Below are 16,561 nucleotides of genomic sequence, written 5' to 3' on the forward strand. Positions count from 1 at the left end.
TATACAAACAGGACAGGAAGTGTAACCTAAGTACCTGCCCTGTACAGCACCTCAATATACATCTGGTATACAAACAGGACAGGAAGTGTAACCTAAGTACCTGCCCTGTACAGCACCTCAATATACATCTGGTATACAAACAGGACAGGAAGTGTAACCTAAGTACCTGCCCTGTACAGCACCTCAATATACATCTGGTATACAAACAGGACAGGAAGTGTAACCTAAGTACCTGCCCTGTACAGCACCTCAATATACATCTGGTATACAAACAGGACAGGAAGTGTAACCTAAGTACCTGCCCTGTACAGCACCTCAGTATACATCTGGTATACAAACAGGACAGGAAGTGTAACCTAAGTACCTGCCCTGTACAGCACCTCAATATACATCTGGTATACAAACAGGACAGGAAGTGTAACCTAAGTACCTGCCCTGTACAGCACCTCAGTATACATCTGGTATACAAACAGGACAGGAAGTGTAACCTAAGTACCTGCCCTGTACAGCACCTCAGTATACATCTGGTATACAAACAGGACAGGAAGTGTAACCTAAGTACCTGCCCTGTACAGCACCTCAATATACATCTGGTATACAAACAGGACAGGAAGTGTAACCTAAGTACCTGCCCTGTACAGCACCTCAGTATACATCTGGTATACAAACAGGACAGGAAGTGTAACCTAAGTACCTGCCCTGTACAGCACCTCAGTATACATCTGGTATACAAACAGGACAGGAAGTGTAACCTAAGTACCTGCCCTGTACAGCACCTCAGTATACATCTGGTATACAAACAGGACAGGAAGTGTAACCTAAGTACCTGCCCTGTACAGCACCTCAGTATACATCTGGTATACAAACAGGACAGGAAGTGTAACCTAAGTACCTGCCCTGTACAGCACCTCAGTATACATCTGGTATACAAACAGGACAGGAAGTGTAACCTAAGTACCTGCCCTGTACAGCACCTCAGTATACATCTGGTATACAAACAGGACAGGAAGTGTAACCTAAGTACCTGCCCTGTACAGCACCTCAGTATACATCTGGTATACAAACAGGACAGGAAGTGTAACCTAAGTACCTGCCCTGTACAGCACCTCAGTATACATCTGGTATACAAACAGGACAGGAAGTGTAACCTAAGTACCTGCCCTGTACAGCACCTCAGTATACATCTGGTATACAAACAGGACAGGAAGTGTAACCTAAGTACCTGCCCTGTACAGCACCTCAGTATACATCTGGTATACAAACAGGACAGGAAGTGTAACCTAAGTACCTGCCCTGTACAGCACCTCAGTATACATCTGGTATACAAACAGGACAGGAAGTGTAACCTAAGTACCTGCCCTGTACAGCACCTCAGTATACATCTGGTATACAAACAGGACAGGAAGTGTAACCTAAGTACCTGCACTGTCCAGCACCTCAGTATACATCTGGTATACAAACAGGACAGGAAGTGCCCTGTACAGCACCTCAATATACATCTGGTATACTGAGGTGCTGTACAGTGCAGGTACTTATAGGTTACACTTCCTGTCCTGTTTGTATACCAGATGTAAACTGAGGTGCTGTACAGGGCAGGTACTTAAGTTACACTTCCTGTCCTGTTTGTATACCAGATGGTTTGTATACCAGATGTATACTGAGGTGCTGGACAGTGCAGGTACTTAGGTTACACTTCCTGTCCTGTACAACACCTCAGTATACATCTGGTATACAAACAGGACAGGAGGTGTAACCCAAGTACCTGCCCTGTACAGCACCTCAGTATACATCTGGTATACAAACAGGAAAGGAAGTGTAACCTAAGTACCTGCCCAGTACAACACCTCAGTATACATCTGGTATACAAACAGGAAAGGAAGTGTAACCTAAGTACCTGCACTGTACAGCGCCTCAGTATACATCTGGTATCCAAACAGGACAGGAGGTGTAACCCAAGTACCTGCCCTGTACAGCACCTCAATATACATCTGGTATTCAAACAGGACAGGAAGTGTAACTCCAGTTTAAGGAATGTCAACACATGGTAGACAAGTATGGCTTACCTCAGTGTAACCTAAGTACCTGCCCTGTGCAGCACCTCAATATACATCTGGTACACAAACAGGACAGGAAGTGTACCCTAAGTACCTGCCCTGTACACCACCTCAGTATACATCTGGTATACTGAGGTGCTGTACAGGGCAGGGACTTAGGTTACACTTCCTGTCCTGTTTGTATACCAGTTGTATATTGAGGTGCTGTACAGGGCAGGTACTTAGGTTACACTTCCTGTCCTGTACAACACCTCAGTATACATCTGGTATACAAACAGGACAGGAAGTGTAACTCCAGTTTAAGGAATGTCAACACATGGTAGACAAGTATGGCTTACCTCCCCGTAAATGTAAAACATCTATCTTTTCTTGTTTACACAGATCTTGGTTATTGACTATAAATATTTCAATTTCGAAAATTGGTCTTAAATACGAAGAATGCATCCTATTTTGATTGATCAATTTGTCTACCTTGTAATCTGCTCCTTTGTGTGTTACGATTAAGGTGGCAAACAAATCTAAGTTGCATTATAGAACCAACACACAGACTTCCATGACTTTTGAGCATACAATGAACCATCCTCTGAGACAAAGGTTAGCAGATACAATGAACAGCAGAGATTACCAAATAAATGGTTGTTATTACGTCAAAATTCTGCTGCTATGAAATTTTATATCTTGTACACAGAGGATATCCAACAAGTGATGACTTAAATGGAAGCTCCTAGGTGTTGGTATACTAATAGTTATGACTTTTTCTGAACTTTTGTTCATAACAAATGATACACATAAAAGTTAATTCTGTTAAAAAAAAAAAATGTACACGAGTATAGCTTGAGTGGTACATTTGTACTGTTCTATTGACCAAAACATGACATCATAAATCATCATTTAACTCATTCACACCAGAAGACACATTTGAACTCTTCAAATTCGAAGGATGGAAAAGTTCATTATGAAGTTTCAGGGCTGAATGAGTTAAGGTCGTAAGCCAATATCTAAATCTCTGTAGATGTAACTGGTACACAATATACCCGGATAAACTACAAGGACCAAATAATATAAAAGTGTAAATATTAACAAATTTTATCATGTATAGGTATGGGGTATAGTCACATTCTAACTGTAGGTACTGATGTTAATATCTCTCATACAAAAAACGTACCTACAGAAACATAACAATTGATTCTTTTTTCTCCCACCTACATTCTATGACTTTATAAACGTGATTCTTGACACTGATATTGCTAACACAACAATTACCTAATGGCAGAAAGAACATGCAGATTTTCTAGATATTAAACATACAAATTAACCACAGACATATTTGGAGCAGACAATGTGGTTCATGTACATCTATATGGAAGATGTACCGAAGTGCCATCACTTTTCTACTGCATTCAGGATTGAAAAATTACTTTCCCGTTACATTTAAGTTATTTCCTCTGTATTTATACAAAGACAATTATAGACCGTATTAGGGAGGTAGAACATTGTGTCAGTATTTTCAGTGATGTACCATGTCCAGTAGTGTGTAGGATTAGCTCCCTGCTTCATGAGAAAGAGGTCAGGGGATGAAATTCCTTGGGTGCAGCCGAAATGTTTTTCGTGAAAGTTCAGAATAAATGTGAAAAAGTAGAACTCTTCTTCCTTGTAGCTAAGTTAGATTTCACTGGGTTCACCTAATTGGGATATAGTTTGCTCTTAACCTGGATAGGCCTATCCACATTTTTCCCAGTGTGAGATATCCCGTCTCACCCTAGGGTTGAAAAAAACCGAGAGGGGGGATTCCCATGTCAACTAATGACATGTCAACAATTTAATGATGTCACGTAAACAATGCATTAATGTCAACAAAGAATTGAGTATTGAGCCTTTCACATCAACATTGCATTATGTATATGACTAGGTCAACAGAATAAGAGAAAAAGAATCATTCACTCATTTGAAGTGAGATGGGGAATCTCAACCCTCGGAGAAAGACTTAAAATGAAAAACACTAGGCAAACCTCCTGTTTGGGAAATTCAGAAACTTGCCCCTTGGATTGAGATTTCCCTATCTTACCTCGTAGGGGTTGACAGATTTTATTAATCTTCCATGCGTGTCCCACATGGGACAGATTATATCTTGCATACTTTGAGGTGGTAAAAAATACATGAATGTAAAACTTAATGCATGCATCTACCCGTCAAAACATATTGACATTTTTCAATCAAATTGTATGATTAAAATGCTTCTTAGGTTTAAATATGTTCAAACTTAAAACGTTGTCGATACCTGTAATTCAAATAATGTATTTATGTAACTAGCTAGCTTTGGTAACTTTAGTACATTTATTTGGATATGCACACCTCTTTTAGTCCATATCATGTCTCAACTTCAAAAATATTAAATATACAGAAAAACTACTTCTTTTAAAATTCTCTCAAGTTATTGGAATTAGAATTATGCATTGTTTTCCAATAATTTATTTGAATTTTAAAATCTCTGGCTTATGATGGCACATAAATAAGTGATGGAATGAGTGCATACACAGAATTGATCACTACCTACAAATACAGAAACACCTTTTAAGGTCATAACTTATATAAACTAAAGAACACACACAACCATCACAACAGTCCATGTAGATCAGTTCAAAACTTATCTACCTACAGAATATTAGAATGATTACCCTCTCACCCCTGTAGATGTACATAACTCTGTACCACCCTCTCGCCCCTGTAGATGTACATAACTCTGTGCCAGCCTCTCACCCCTGTAGATGTACATACCTCTGTACCACTCTCTCACCCTTGTAGACGTACATAACTCTGTACCACCCTCTCACCCCGGTAGATGTACATAACTCTATACCACCCTCTCACCCCTGTAGATGTACGTAACTCTGTACCACCCTCTCACCCCTGTAGATGTACATACCTCTGTACCACTCTCTCACCCTTGTAGACGTACATAACTCTGTACCACCCTCTCGCCCCTGTAGATGTACATAACTCTGTACGATCTTCTCACCCCTGTAGATGTACATAACTCTATACCACCCTCTCACCCCTGTAGATGTACATACCTCTGTACCATCCTCTCACCCCTGTATATGTACATACCTCTGTACCATCCTCTCACCCCTGTAGATGTACATAACTCTATACCACCCTCTCACCCCTGTAGATGTACGTAACTCTGTACCACCCTCTCACCCCGGTAGATGTACATAACTCTATACCACCCTCTCACCCCTGTAGATGTACGTAACTCTGTACCACCCTCTCACCCCGGTAGATGTACATAACTCTATACCACCCTCTCACCCCTGTAGATGTACATAACTCTATACCACCCTCTCACCCCTGTAGATGTACATAACTCTATACCACCCTCTCACCCCTGTAGATGTACGTAACTCTGTACCACCCTCTCACCCCTGTAGAGGTTGATAACTCTGTACCATCCTCTCACCCCTGTAGATGTACATAACGCTGTACCACCCTCTCACCCCTGTAGATGTACATAACTCTGTACCATCTTCTCACCCCTGTAGATGTACATAACTCTATACCACCCTCTCACCCCTGTAGATGTAAATAACTCTGTGGATGCCATGTAAACCAGGTAGAATTAGTTCAGCTGTACAATTATCATCCATAATTACACAAAAGTAAACTATACAGCAAAACAATACACTGTAGAATATGTTTTCCTTACTTCTGCAGCATCTAGAAAACATTACAGATTTCATTTTTTAACTCATTCACCCACTGAAATTTCATGATGAACTATTCCAACCTAAGAATTGGAGGAGTTCAACTGTGTCTTCAAGGGTGAATGAGTTAAACATTCACAACACTATTTCTATAATCCTAAAAATAATAAATTAACCAAATAAAGAGTCCTATTCATTCCACTTTTTATAAACAAAGTATCCTATTGTCCCTACAATTCCTACACCAACTAAACCTGCAAGGTATGGAGAGGCTGTCTTCAAATTTTCCCATAGTAATGTCATTCTTAGATTTGAGATTTCCTTTTGTATCATCAGGTAGGTGGGTCGTTTCTTCACCTGGTTGTAGTAGTTGTGTGTGTATGGGTTGTTTTCCTGGGAGAAGTAGGTTTTGTCGAGGCCCAAGAGAGCAAGTCTACTCAACAGTACTGTCAGACTGATATCTGCTACAGTGTACATCGGCCCAAACAGCCACAGGTCATCAGCAATGTCAGGACTCCCTTCAAACAATGTTATTATTCAATTATTTTAATGAAAGGGCAAATTAGTTTTATGTAGTTACCTTGATAAAAACATGGTGATCCAGACTTTATCATTATTAGGTTCCCTAGTCAACTGCTGAGCATGACTTGTGATTATAACTCATCCATGTAAGTAAATAGTAACCTTGGGAATTACTTTGAGTATGACATATCTATTACTTACCCTAGTAAATAATCCTCAGATTTACTTTAAGAGAAACTTTAGAAAAAACACTGTATTTAAACATCATTATTAGTACAATTTACAACTTACCTTCCTTGATACTTTTCAGTTGTTGTTCCACTGTATCCATGGTGATCTGTAACTCCTCCAGGTGGCGCTGTACCTGTGCAGCATCTGTAATGACATCAAACTTCTGGGCCGCTGTCTGACTCTTCATCAGGTAGCTGTCTCTAAGAGCTGGGTGTTTAGCAGCTAAGTCTGTCAGTACAGCCAGACGGTTGGCAAAATTTTCTGAATCAATGACATTAATAATAATTAAAATAGTTGGTGCTTGTCAATTTTTTTCTTCTTTTGAATATTGAATTATTTGATTACTAACTTAATTTTGTAACTTTGAAGTCCTACTTCACATGAGCATACATCTTTCAGTTTACCATTGACCACATTCATCCTGCAACATCAAATTTCATATCGTACATTCTATCTCTTTGAGAATGTGAAAAGGATCATCTTAGCATAAATCTTCTGCATAGAATATCATTCTAAAAGTATTGTTATTGCAATTAGTTTATTTCTACAATATATGTAAGAAAAGGGTTCACAGCTTGTGACTTATATAGGAAGGTTTAGTACTATACAGCTTGTGACTCATATAGGAAGGTTGAGTATATTGGTTCACAGCTTGTGACTTACCTTGGAAGGTTTAGTACTAGACAGGTTGTGACTTACATAGGCAGGTTTAGTATATTGGTTCATAGCTTGTGACTTACATTGGAAGGTTTAGTACTATACAGCTTGTGACTTACATAGGAAGGTTTAGTTCTATACAGGTTGTGACTTACATAGGAAGGTTTAGTACTATACAGGTTGTGACTTACATAGGAAGGTTTAGTACTATACAGCTTGTGACTTACATAGGAAGGTTTAGTACTACACAGCTTGTGACTTACCTAGGAAGGTTTAGTACTATACAGCTTGTGACTTACATAGTAAGGTTTAGTACTACACAGCTTGTGACTTACCTAGGAAGGTTTAGTACTATCCAGCTTGTGACTTACATAGGAAGGTTGAGTATATTGGTTCACAGCTTGTGACTTACGTAGGAAGGTTTAGTACTATACAGCTTGGGACTTACATAGGAAGGTTTTGTTCTATACAGCTTGGGACTTACATAGGAAGGTTTAGTACTATACAACTTGTGACTTACATAGGAAGGTTTAGTACGACACAGCTTGTGACTTACCTAGGAATGTTTAGTACTATACAGCTTGTGACTTACATTGGAAGGTTTAGTACTATACAGCTTTTGACTGACATAGGAAGGTTTAGTACTATACAGGTTGTGACTTACATAGGAATGTTTAGTACTATACAGCTTGTGACTCATATAGGAAGGTTTAGTACTATACAGCTTGGGACTTACATAGGAAGGTTTTGTTCTATACAGCTTGTGACGTACATAGGAAGGTTTAGTACTATACAGGTTGTGACTTACATAGGAATGTTTAGTACTATACAGCTTGTGACTTACATAGGAAGGTTTAGTATATTGGTTCACAGCTTGTGACTTACGTAGGAAGGTTTAGTATATTGTTTTTTTATAGTTATAAAGTGCTGGTTAGTTCAAAGAAAATATATAGGTATACTTTCATGAGGAAACTTTAGTGGATTTTCTTCAACAAGATTCATCAGTTTGGAAATTTGTTATATCAAAGTTTTACTTTATACACAAGCAATGTACGTATTAAATGTGTCGCAACGTTTCAAGACCAACTGGTCAAGGGACAAAGAGACCAGTTGGTCTTGAAATGTTGCGACATGTTTAATACATAAATTGTTTGTGTAAAAAGTAAAACTTAGACATTTATTGGATTTTATTGCCCTTCTGATGATATAGACCCCTTTGTGCAGTGATGTTGATGCATTGCTCAAATGTTTTGAGTATCTGGAAACAGGTCTGGTTTCAAATTTCGGATACCTAGCTGGGACAGAAATTTTATACCCATGGCATCCCTTATCACATTGTTATTTTTTTTCCCCATGTCACATTCATTATTTTACATTGTTTGTGAATATGCCAGTTCTCAATGGGTGAATTTGAGTTGAAAATATAACAGCACAATTAAAATTATGCTCTCTGTTTTTGAATGTTAGTCTGAAATGATCAGGAATTTTTCAAGAGAAAGAAGTCTCAGCTGTGTGTGCTCACCCCTCATACTCCTCATGACTGCCCCCTGAATTCGACATCCAACAGGTGACAAGTGTGGATGGTAAATTATTCCATATGTAATTATGTCCACTTCTACCATTTGCAAACGTTTCCGTAACTCTGCTACTTTCTTTCCAAGCTCTGACTCCTGGTCTGGAATTAGTTTTGGCACTGTGAAAGTAAAATGCACAAGAATTACATAGTAAAATATTGGTATCACAATGACATATTGTTAAGTTAAAGACTTTTTAAAGATTTTTTTAATACCACTTTCAATAAACACTTGTCAATGTTTCATCGACTCAGTGTTGGAACCATAATAAAATAGATGTAAATTTGTAGTTTCATTAAATACATGTACAACAGTGTATCATTAAGATTCCTAATTTGTTATTTTAATAATTTCTTTACCTGAGGATTCTGAGTTGCTGTCGATATAGTCTATGATTTTGTCCGGTTCTGTGATGATAGTTTCCCCATCCTTCAGGACTGGAATATGGGCTCCCTCGGGATTCAGCTTCACGTACCAGGGTGCATTGTGTTGACCAGAAAACAGACTGACCAGTTTGGGCTTAAAAGCAACCTCCTTTTCATAGAATCCCAGCAACACCTGTAATGTAAAGTTATGGGCACCACATTATTTTCATCATACTGTGGAAGAGACAGAAATACCAGAGTGGATAGATTTGCACAAAAAATGGCCATCTGATAACCTACATGACAATTAAGTACATGTATATGTACACACAATCAGGTATTTCTGGACAGGCCATTAGAATGGTAACGATTTCCAATGAACTTACATTCACTCTACCACCTCCTGTTTATTAAAAATCAGATAGTACAAACTGATTTTTAATTTCCAGAGGCCAAAGAGGAACATGGAAAGCAATTGCATATTAATGGCAGTCTTCAATCTTTAAAAAATATATATATGCTGTATCTTAACCAAGGAAATTAAGAGAAAATTCAGTTGAGGCATTGAGGTTCTTTGAAAATTAATTCATATTCTTTTAAACTGTAATAATTGCTCTTTCCTCCATATCTAATGTTTAAAAAGTATGGCTTTAGAAATGTTTTAACATTCTAAATGATCGCTGTCGACAATACATTTCTGACCTGGTGAAAATAAATAATCATGATTATAATTTCAGACTTGTGAACACAGTTAGTATTCCAGAGGTCAAGAGCACCAGGTATGGTTAAAATCATTCCGTTTTGAGGCCGCTTGGGAGTTAAGGGGCCTCGAACAGCTTACTAAATGAAATCAGACAGGCTGATCAAGCTTTCCCTGTCTTCCGGAGGCTATGGCACAACTGGGATGACCCTATATGTAACTATAAATTGTGTTTGTAGATTAACCTGTGTGGCTACAGTGAATTATATTTTTCTAATGCATGTAATGCTTAAAATTTTCTATTGAGTGTGCTTTCATTACATGTTATACCACGGAATATGTTATCTTAGTCCGTGGTTATACTTATCATATACATTATTATTTGTGTTCTTTGTTGTTTTAGATTATGCTGCAATAGCATGTACTTTGTGCCGTATTGGCATATATATATTCAACTCATTTCTCTTATCATAATATTTAATTCTGCACAAGATTTACGTTTGCAAGACATTTAGCGCTTAGTACTTTGTGGTTGTGATGCATGCTGTGATGATTATATTTTGTTGTGTTTGAAATTATGTACCATTGTTATCTTCAAGTCAAGTCAAGTTAGAGAAAACTAATTTGCACAGCAGTAAACTGAACCAGTATATAATGTTACATGGGTGGGCTCACAATTGAGGCAAGTAAAATAGTTGGATCTCGTTCTCCTTTGTATTGTGGTTAGTATTCTGCCAAAGCACTGCCACTATTTTAATACTTATTTAAGTCAATTCTAAGATGAATATATATATTCTACAATGTCTTCTTCTTCACTGTACAAACGCTCCATCAATGGTGATGTTTATGATATAAAACACATTTTATAGTATAACAGTAATCCACTACAAGGTTGAATAGTACTCCAACAATGTTAGAGGTTTTACACGGCGAAAAACTTCGGCAAAATCATATCCGATTGAAAAAAGGCCTGCGGCCTCTCATGTTATGGGAGTAGCTTGAATAGCACCAAAATGAAAGATGAATTCCACAGTAAGGGAAGCAACTCAGTCTCAAAAGTAGAAACGTTTATGTCTATAATATATACCCAAGTAGCAAAGTTCAGGCGTAGAACTCCTTGCGACCCTCTTCAAGTCTAATACCCTTTAAATATCAAATGTGATTTTTTTTTCACTAGATATGCGCCTCAAACAGTTTGGAAATAGATCATATCATTCAATTTGTCTCATGTGACACTCACCTACAAATCTGCGAACTCCAACCCACAGTCATAAAACGAATTGATAGTTTTACTTATTTATATTTTATTTGACCTTGACTGCTTGAGCTTGAATTGAATTAACCTTTCTACATTATACTGAACATAATCCTCTAATTAAAATCGACATGTCAAAAGTATTTATTGAAGTCTATTTTATCGACATCCAAAGGAATATGTTTACTTTGCAGACTGGTTATGTTGTTGGATGTCGAGCTATTATTGAGTGACAGAAAGATCAAAGATACAAGGTTTCAACGCGTCGTGCATGCAATCAAACACGTTAATCTATGACCACATATCGACATACAATGCACAAATAAAAACGAAATGTAGGTTTCATTGATTGTATACCTTTTGAGATGAAAACGACGTCGGAAAATAGTAAAGAGTAAACCTCTTTGATTTCGCTCCAGCTTGAGCCATGGCCGACGTTTTATGCCGGCTTTCAGGGAGCAGACATTGCATGATTTTTGTTTACATGTTCGTTTATGAATATATGTATCAAAGTATACGTGGCAATCCAAATTTTAAAAAATCATTTTTTTTATATGGTAATAAAAATAGAAAACGTGTTAACGGATCGAAAAATAGATAGCAATAAGCGGGGATTAATTGAACACTCATGGAACTCTTTCGAAATGAAAAGTAAAAAAGATGTATTGGAAATCTCAATCTTCAAAATGTTTTCTTCCTGCAAGTTAAAAACTGTTTAATCAAGGTTTAAATTAACGTCAGTTAGGCAAAAAAGTGGAAATGGCAACCGAAAGAACTTTGATGAAACAGGGCGCTGAAGCAAAATTGTACCGAGAAAATTTCTATGGAAGACCGTGTATCGTTAAAGAGCGTTTCAAGAAAACATACAGACATCCAACTCTTGATGCATCATTAACTGCACAGAGAATGAAGTCTGAAGTGCGGGCAATGCTTCGAAGCCGCATGTGTGGTAGAGTATCTAGCTGTGATTTGTAGAATATCTTGCTTCAGTACAGTCAAACATTTATGAACTGAATTCTAGACGTTTCAGTAGTCGATATTTTCGGTACCGAAAGTACCTTCAAACTTAGATGATAAGGAACAATGTAGTTTCCTTCTTTGTGATCGAAGCGTCATTCGTCTTAATGATGATATCTGGGAATGTGTGATGATAAACATTTCAAGAACCCTGTTAACAATGTTCAATGAAATGAATGACTTTTTAAATGCCATATGAATAATAATATAATTTATGAAATGCAAGAAATAGTGCGAGTACATTTCAAATGTATTTTGTTCTCAAGATTCAAGAAGCTTTATTTAACGTCGCATATATATACATGTAACATAAAAACATTAGCACTGTAGTGCTATTCTTGCGACAAAACATATATAAAATTTAACAAGGATCACAGTACTTATGAATAAATATAAAAACAGGACAACAGTTCAAATTAGATATGCTGAAATTATACAGTAGAGCATGTATATGATATCACACTTGAATGTCACACAAGTGTTACGAAAGACAAGTTAAGACACTATACTAGTGTAATGTACATATATGCTAATGTAGCAAAGTGTTAAAATGTACAGGATATACACTAATATAGTGTGAATTAAAAAGAGACAATGAAGGCATAAATAGAAACAGAGCTATAATTATGATATTGTAAAAAAGTAATGATCTTTTAAATAATGGAGCTCAATTCTAACATAAATATCAATTATATAATAAGTATAATATTGCTGAAGTATATTAAACTAAATAACACAAGCAGCAGTGAAATTAAATAGTTGTAGTATAAAACATGAAGGTAGATTCCAAAGGGGGACAACTCACACTATATGGTGTGTGCAGATAGCACATGAGCAGACATTTTTGTTCCAGGTGCGGGGCAGCCCATGAAACGACTTATAGTTTTCAGCTAATTGAAGTTCATTTGGTAGGCTGTTCCACACCTGGGAAGCAGCAAATCGGAAAGATCTCTTACCGATTTTTTAATTGTTCTGTCATAATCTCGACCTACGAGTAAATAACGAATGTCTGTCTGTTTATATACGTCCGTCTATCTGTCTACCGAAACATCTTATACAAATAAAGGGGAATGAACTAAGTTGATCGCCTGCGACCAGTTAGCTCAAGTGGTTAGAGCGTCTGTCTAGAGTTTGGAGGGTCCTAGATTCGAGTTACAGTCTGGCCATGTATTTTCCTTCTCCTTTTACAGTTGTTCGGTAGGTTATAAATAGTGTTGTCTTCAGAGGCAAAGATAGCACAAGTTTCCTGTGGCCCTGTGGAGAGAGGAATGTATTGAAAGTGGGGTATGTTGAATTGTTTGCCAGTTACCGGGTAGCTCAATTTGGATAGTGTCTGTCTAGAGTTTGTAGGGTCAAAAGTACCAAAACATCACTGCTATCATTTGTGACAATTGTACTGAGTTCTGAGAAGTTGACATTATAGAAGGGAATAGGCTGAAGAAATTGAGAATAATTAAACAAAGGAAACCTTGAAAAACGGAAAATGAAAGTCAGCTTTAATTTGTATAAAGTTTTTATAGTATATTTCAATCATCTTTTTTGTTTTCTGACTCTATTCTTCAAAATGAAGTATCTGATCATGACTGTTTTCGAAATTCAAGCACCGTTTTGTTTCATACTGAGGTGTAGCAGATAATTATTTTTACCTTTTCAGCATGTAGCTCAACTTGAAGGTACATGTATCTATAGTAGTAAACTTATAAAATCTGCCTTATGACAATTCATGCACACAGACATTCTCAGAAAATATCCACATACATTTTACTGTTTTGAGTCTGTGACACTTTTTAATTAAGTTTCTCTCAAATAAAATGTAAATATATTTATAGGAATTGATGAGATGACACCTTCTTAAAGATTTTTCACCAGAAAGTCAGTATCACTAGATCCTTCAATAAAAATTAGAGCAGACTGCCCAGATCTGCAGTAAAGCTGGTGAGCAGACCACCAAACTGGGGAAAATTTGTAGACCAGCAGACCACCAAACTGGGGAAAATTTGTAGACCACCAAACTGGGGGGAAATTTGCCTTTTTGAATGATCTACCTGGTAACTTAGTTTAGACAATGGAACAATTAGAAACCAAATAAAGTCTATAAACACACCAGCAAAGAGATATGGCACAGCATTGTCAAGGATGTTTTTCAGTATTTCTTCACTTCGTGAAATAACCAATCACAAGACAGGCTGATTGAAATATGACATGATTGTTATGTCATAGAAAGATAGTCTCTAAACAAAGTGTTGTGCTTGACAGAATCACATTTATGTTCAATATGCTAAATTTCCTCAAGATGTGTGTTCTGCTTCATATTTGCACTGATTTTTTTCAAAATAATTGAAAACTGTGCAAAGTTTACTTTTAGTTTTTAAAGAATTAAAGGTGCATGTGTAAGTTTCAGAATATGTATGTTTTACTGTTACTCAAGGGTAAACTTTAATGCTCTTTCTCCATAGTAGACATGTATTAGTATTTCTAGTTTCTTTACCCCCAAAATATAGGAAGGGAGATAATTCTGTGTGTTTTTGTTTTTTTAACCTTTTTACTTACCTTTTCTGCTTTTGGTGTTGGTATTTTACAATTTAAGAGCTTTAATCATAAATAGCAAGGTTCCAAAGAACTACACTTTATTATAAATATCACAGTATTGCTATTTACGATGTTATACACATCACCTAGGCAAAGTTTTGGAGTTTTGTTTTAAAATAGACACATTAATAACCAATTGTTCTTAAACAAAAATGAATCCAAGATTTTGAATACATTTGAAATTGCCAAAAATTTAGTCAAATAATGATAGCTAAAATAGATATATTCATGTACAGAATAAGCTCACTCATTCCAACTTTTTTCCTACAGGCATTTTTACACCAACGGTTTACTTTGTCGACATGGTCAACAGCAGTATTTATATGGAGGAGGTGCAGGATTCCCAGACAGTCAGAGACTATATAATGAACATCCAGCAGGAAATACCAGATATCAATTCAGCAATGACTGTCCTTGAACCTCTTGGGAAGAAAATTGGTGAAATCTTAGGTGTCATGCACAAAAACAATATCATTCATGGTGATCTGACCTCTTCCAATATGCTGGTGAAAGGACAACCTTCATCTTTCAATATTGTTATGATAGACTTCGGCTTGAGTCATTTTGAAAATATGGCAGAAGACAAAGGTGTGGACTTGTATGTGTTGGAACGAGCCTTGCTGAGTACACACCCTAACACAGAGCGAGTGTTCCAGGTCATTCTAGATGCTTACTGTGTCACTAACAAAGATGGAGCCAAAGATGTCCTCAATAAGTTAGAGGAGGTGAGAATGAGAGGGAGGAAGCGTACCATGGTTGGTTAGAGGAGGTGAGAATGAGAGGGTGGAAGCGTACCATGGTTGGATGAACATTTATAAAACTATTGTTTACTGTGCAAATCAGTACAGTAGAGTGGATGGATTGTAAAGAGTGTATTCTGTTGATATGGCATTCCATATAGACAGGTTTCAGGGAATAATGTGACTCAGATATTTACAGCACAGAGAGAATACATATTGACTCATTCACCCCTGAAGACACACTTAAACTCCTCCAATTCAAAGGTTGGAATAGTTCATTATGAAATTGCAGGGGTAAATGATTTAACCCATTATATTATTGTAGCAGAGGTCATTATGTTTTCAGTGCCTCGGCTAGGGGTCGAACCCAGGACCTCTTGTTTAATAGTCTGATACTCCACCAAATGAGCTAAAGAGAAATTCTCTCTAGTCAGTCCCAGGATTACATACGTAGGCAGCAAAAACCTTACCATTAGGATTAACAAAAATAACTTTGCATAAAACCTTGGTTTTATAATTTCATTTCCTAATGGTATTATAATATAACACCAGAACAGTTTTTACTTTTAACTTCACATAGCAGTCATACTCTATGTAAATGTACATCTAGTTTTATAGGTAGCGAGTTGTCTCCTCAACACCACAAAAAAAATCAAAAAAAATCTGAAGTTTCTCTCAATCATGAAATATAGAATAATGAACTTTTTTTATGTAATCCTATTTCACAAACATTTTGGATGTATATGTTCTGTATGGAACTTTCTTAAATAAATTTACAAATTAATCACGCTTTTATGTTTGTTATGTTGTAATGTTTATACTGCAGTTTCTGCTGCCAGGAAATCATATATGATTGTAAGTCTTCTGTAAACGGTTAAAAATTCATTGCTTATCACTAACTTTGTAGAACTTTGAGGAGGAATCCAAAATAACTCAGCTGTCATCTTGGACAATAGAAGTTAAGAGGAAACATCTGGAGGAATTAGAACCAAAAATGTATGCTTTACATGTACATGTATATATGTGTCTCTGTTAGGACATGTTAAGGCTGGCTCAGAATTTAAAAAGCAACATGATACACAGCTACGTTGATATTGGTTTAAGATCCTCTCATCAAAGAAAATATAAAAGTGAATTATTGACCTTTTGATTG

The 16,561-nt window shown here is 36.8% G+C and overlaps 2 protein-coding genes across 3 annotated transcripts; one reads left to right on the forward strand and one right to left on the reverse strand.

Annotated features, from left to right (window-relative positions):
* Window positions 1-1,999: 1,999 nt before the first annotated feature.
* LOC110463326 (ganglioside-induced differentiation-associated protein 1-like) lies at window positions 2,000-11,502 on the reverse strand. Of its 2 annotated transcripts, XR_002464375.1 has the most exons (6): window positions 11,420-11,502; window positions 9,102-9,300; window positions 8,691-8,861; window positions 6,572-6,772; window positions 2,393-6,276; window positions 2,000-2,063 (listed from the first exon to the last, which is right to left on the reverse strand). XR_002464375.1 is itself a non-coding variant. In XM_021517830.1 (5 exons), exons 1-5 carry the CDS (start codon window positions 11,489-11,491, stop codon window positions 5,948-5,950), a joined length of 972 nt encoding a protein of 323 aa, XP_021373505.1. In that variant the 5' UTR covers window positions 11,492-11,502; the 3' UTR covers window positions 2,295-5,947. The 2 variants fall into 2 exon arrangements, 1 of the variants encoding a protein (XP_021373505.1); XM_021517830.1 differs by lacking the exon at window positions 2,000-2,063 and having other exon boundaries at window positions 2,295-6,276.
* Window positions 11,503-11,766: 264 nt separating this feature from the next.
* LOC110463343 (TP53-regulating kinase-like) lies at window positions 11,767-16,192 on the forward strand. Its single transcript, XM_021517854.1, has 2 exons — window positions 11,767-12,011; window positions 14,939-16,192. The coding sequence occupies exons 1-2, from the start codon at window positions 11,822-11,824 to the stop codon at window positions 15,430-15,432; spliced, it is 684 nt and encodes a 227-aa protein (XP_021373529.1). The 5' UTR covers window positions 11,767-11,821; the 3' UTR covers window positions 15,433-16,192.
* The last annotated feature ends 369 nt before the right edge of the window (window positions 16,193-16,561 follow it).

The sequence above is a fragment of the Mizuhopecten yessoensis genome, unplaced genomic scaffold, assembly GCF_002113885.1.
Source record: "Mizuhopecten yessoensis strain PY_sf001 unplaced genomic scaffold, ASM211388v2 scaffold10889, whole genome shotgun sequence".
In the NCBI taxonomy this organism is placed as follows: domain Eukaryota; kingdom Metazoa; phylum Mollusca; class Bivalvia; order Pectinida; family Pectinidae; genus Mizuhopecten; species Mizuhopecten yessoensis.

What these genes read in the sequence shown, in the direction of transcription:
- LOC110463343 (XM_021517854.1), top strand. Translation starts at nt 11,822, where the DNA reads ATGGCAACCGAAAGAACTTTGATGAAACAGGGCGCTGAAGCAAAATTG. An exon ending in GCTTCGAAGCCGCATGTGTG is followed by an intron (nt 12,012 to 14,938) that starts GTAGAGTATCTA and finishes TTTTTCCTACAG; the next exon opens with GCATTTTTACACCAACGGTT.
- LOC110463326 (XM_021517830.1), bottom strand. Translation starts at nt 11,491, where the DNA reads ATGGCTCAAGCTGGAGCGAAATCAAAGAGGTTTACTCTTTACTATTTT. An exon ending in CGTCGTTTTCATCTCAAAAG is followed by an intron (nt 9,301 to 11,419) that starts GTATACAATCAA and finishes TTTACATTACAG; the next exon opens with GTGTTGCTGGGATTCTATGA. An exon ending in CAGCAACTCAGAATCCTCAG is followed by an intron (nt 8,862 to 9,101) that starts GTAAAGAAATTA and finishes TTACTTTCACAG; the next exon opens with TGCCAAAACTAATTCCAGAC.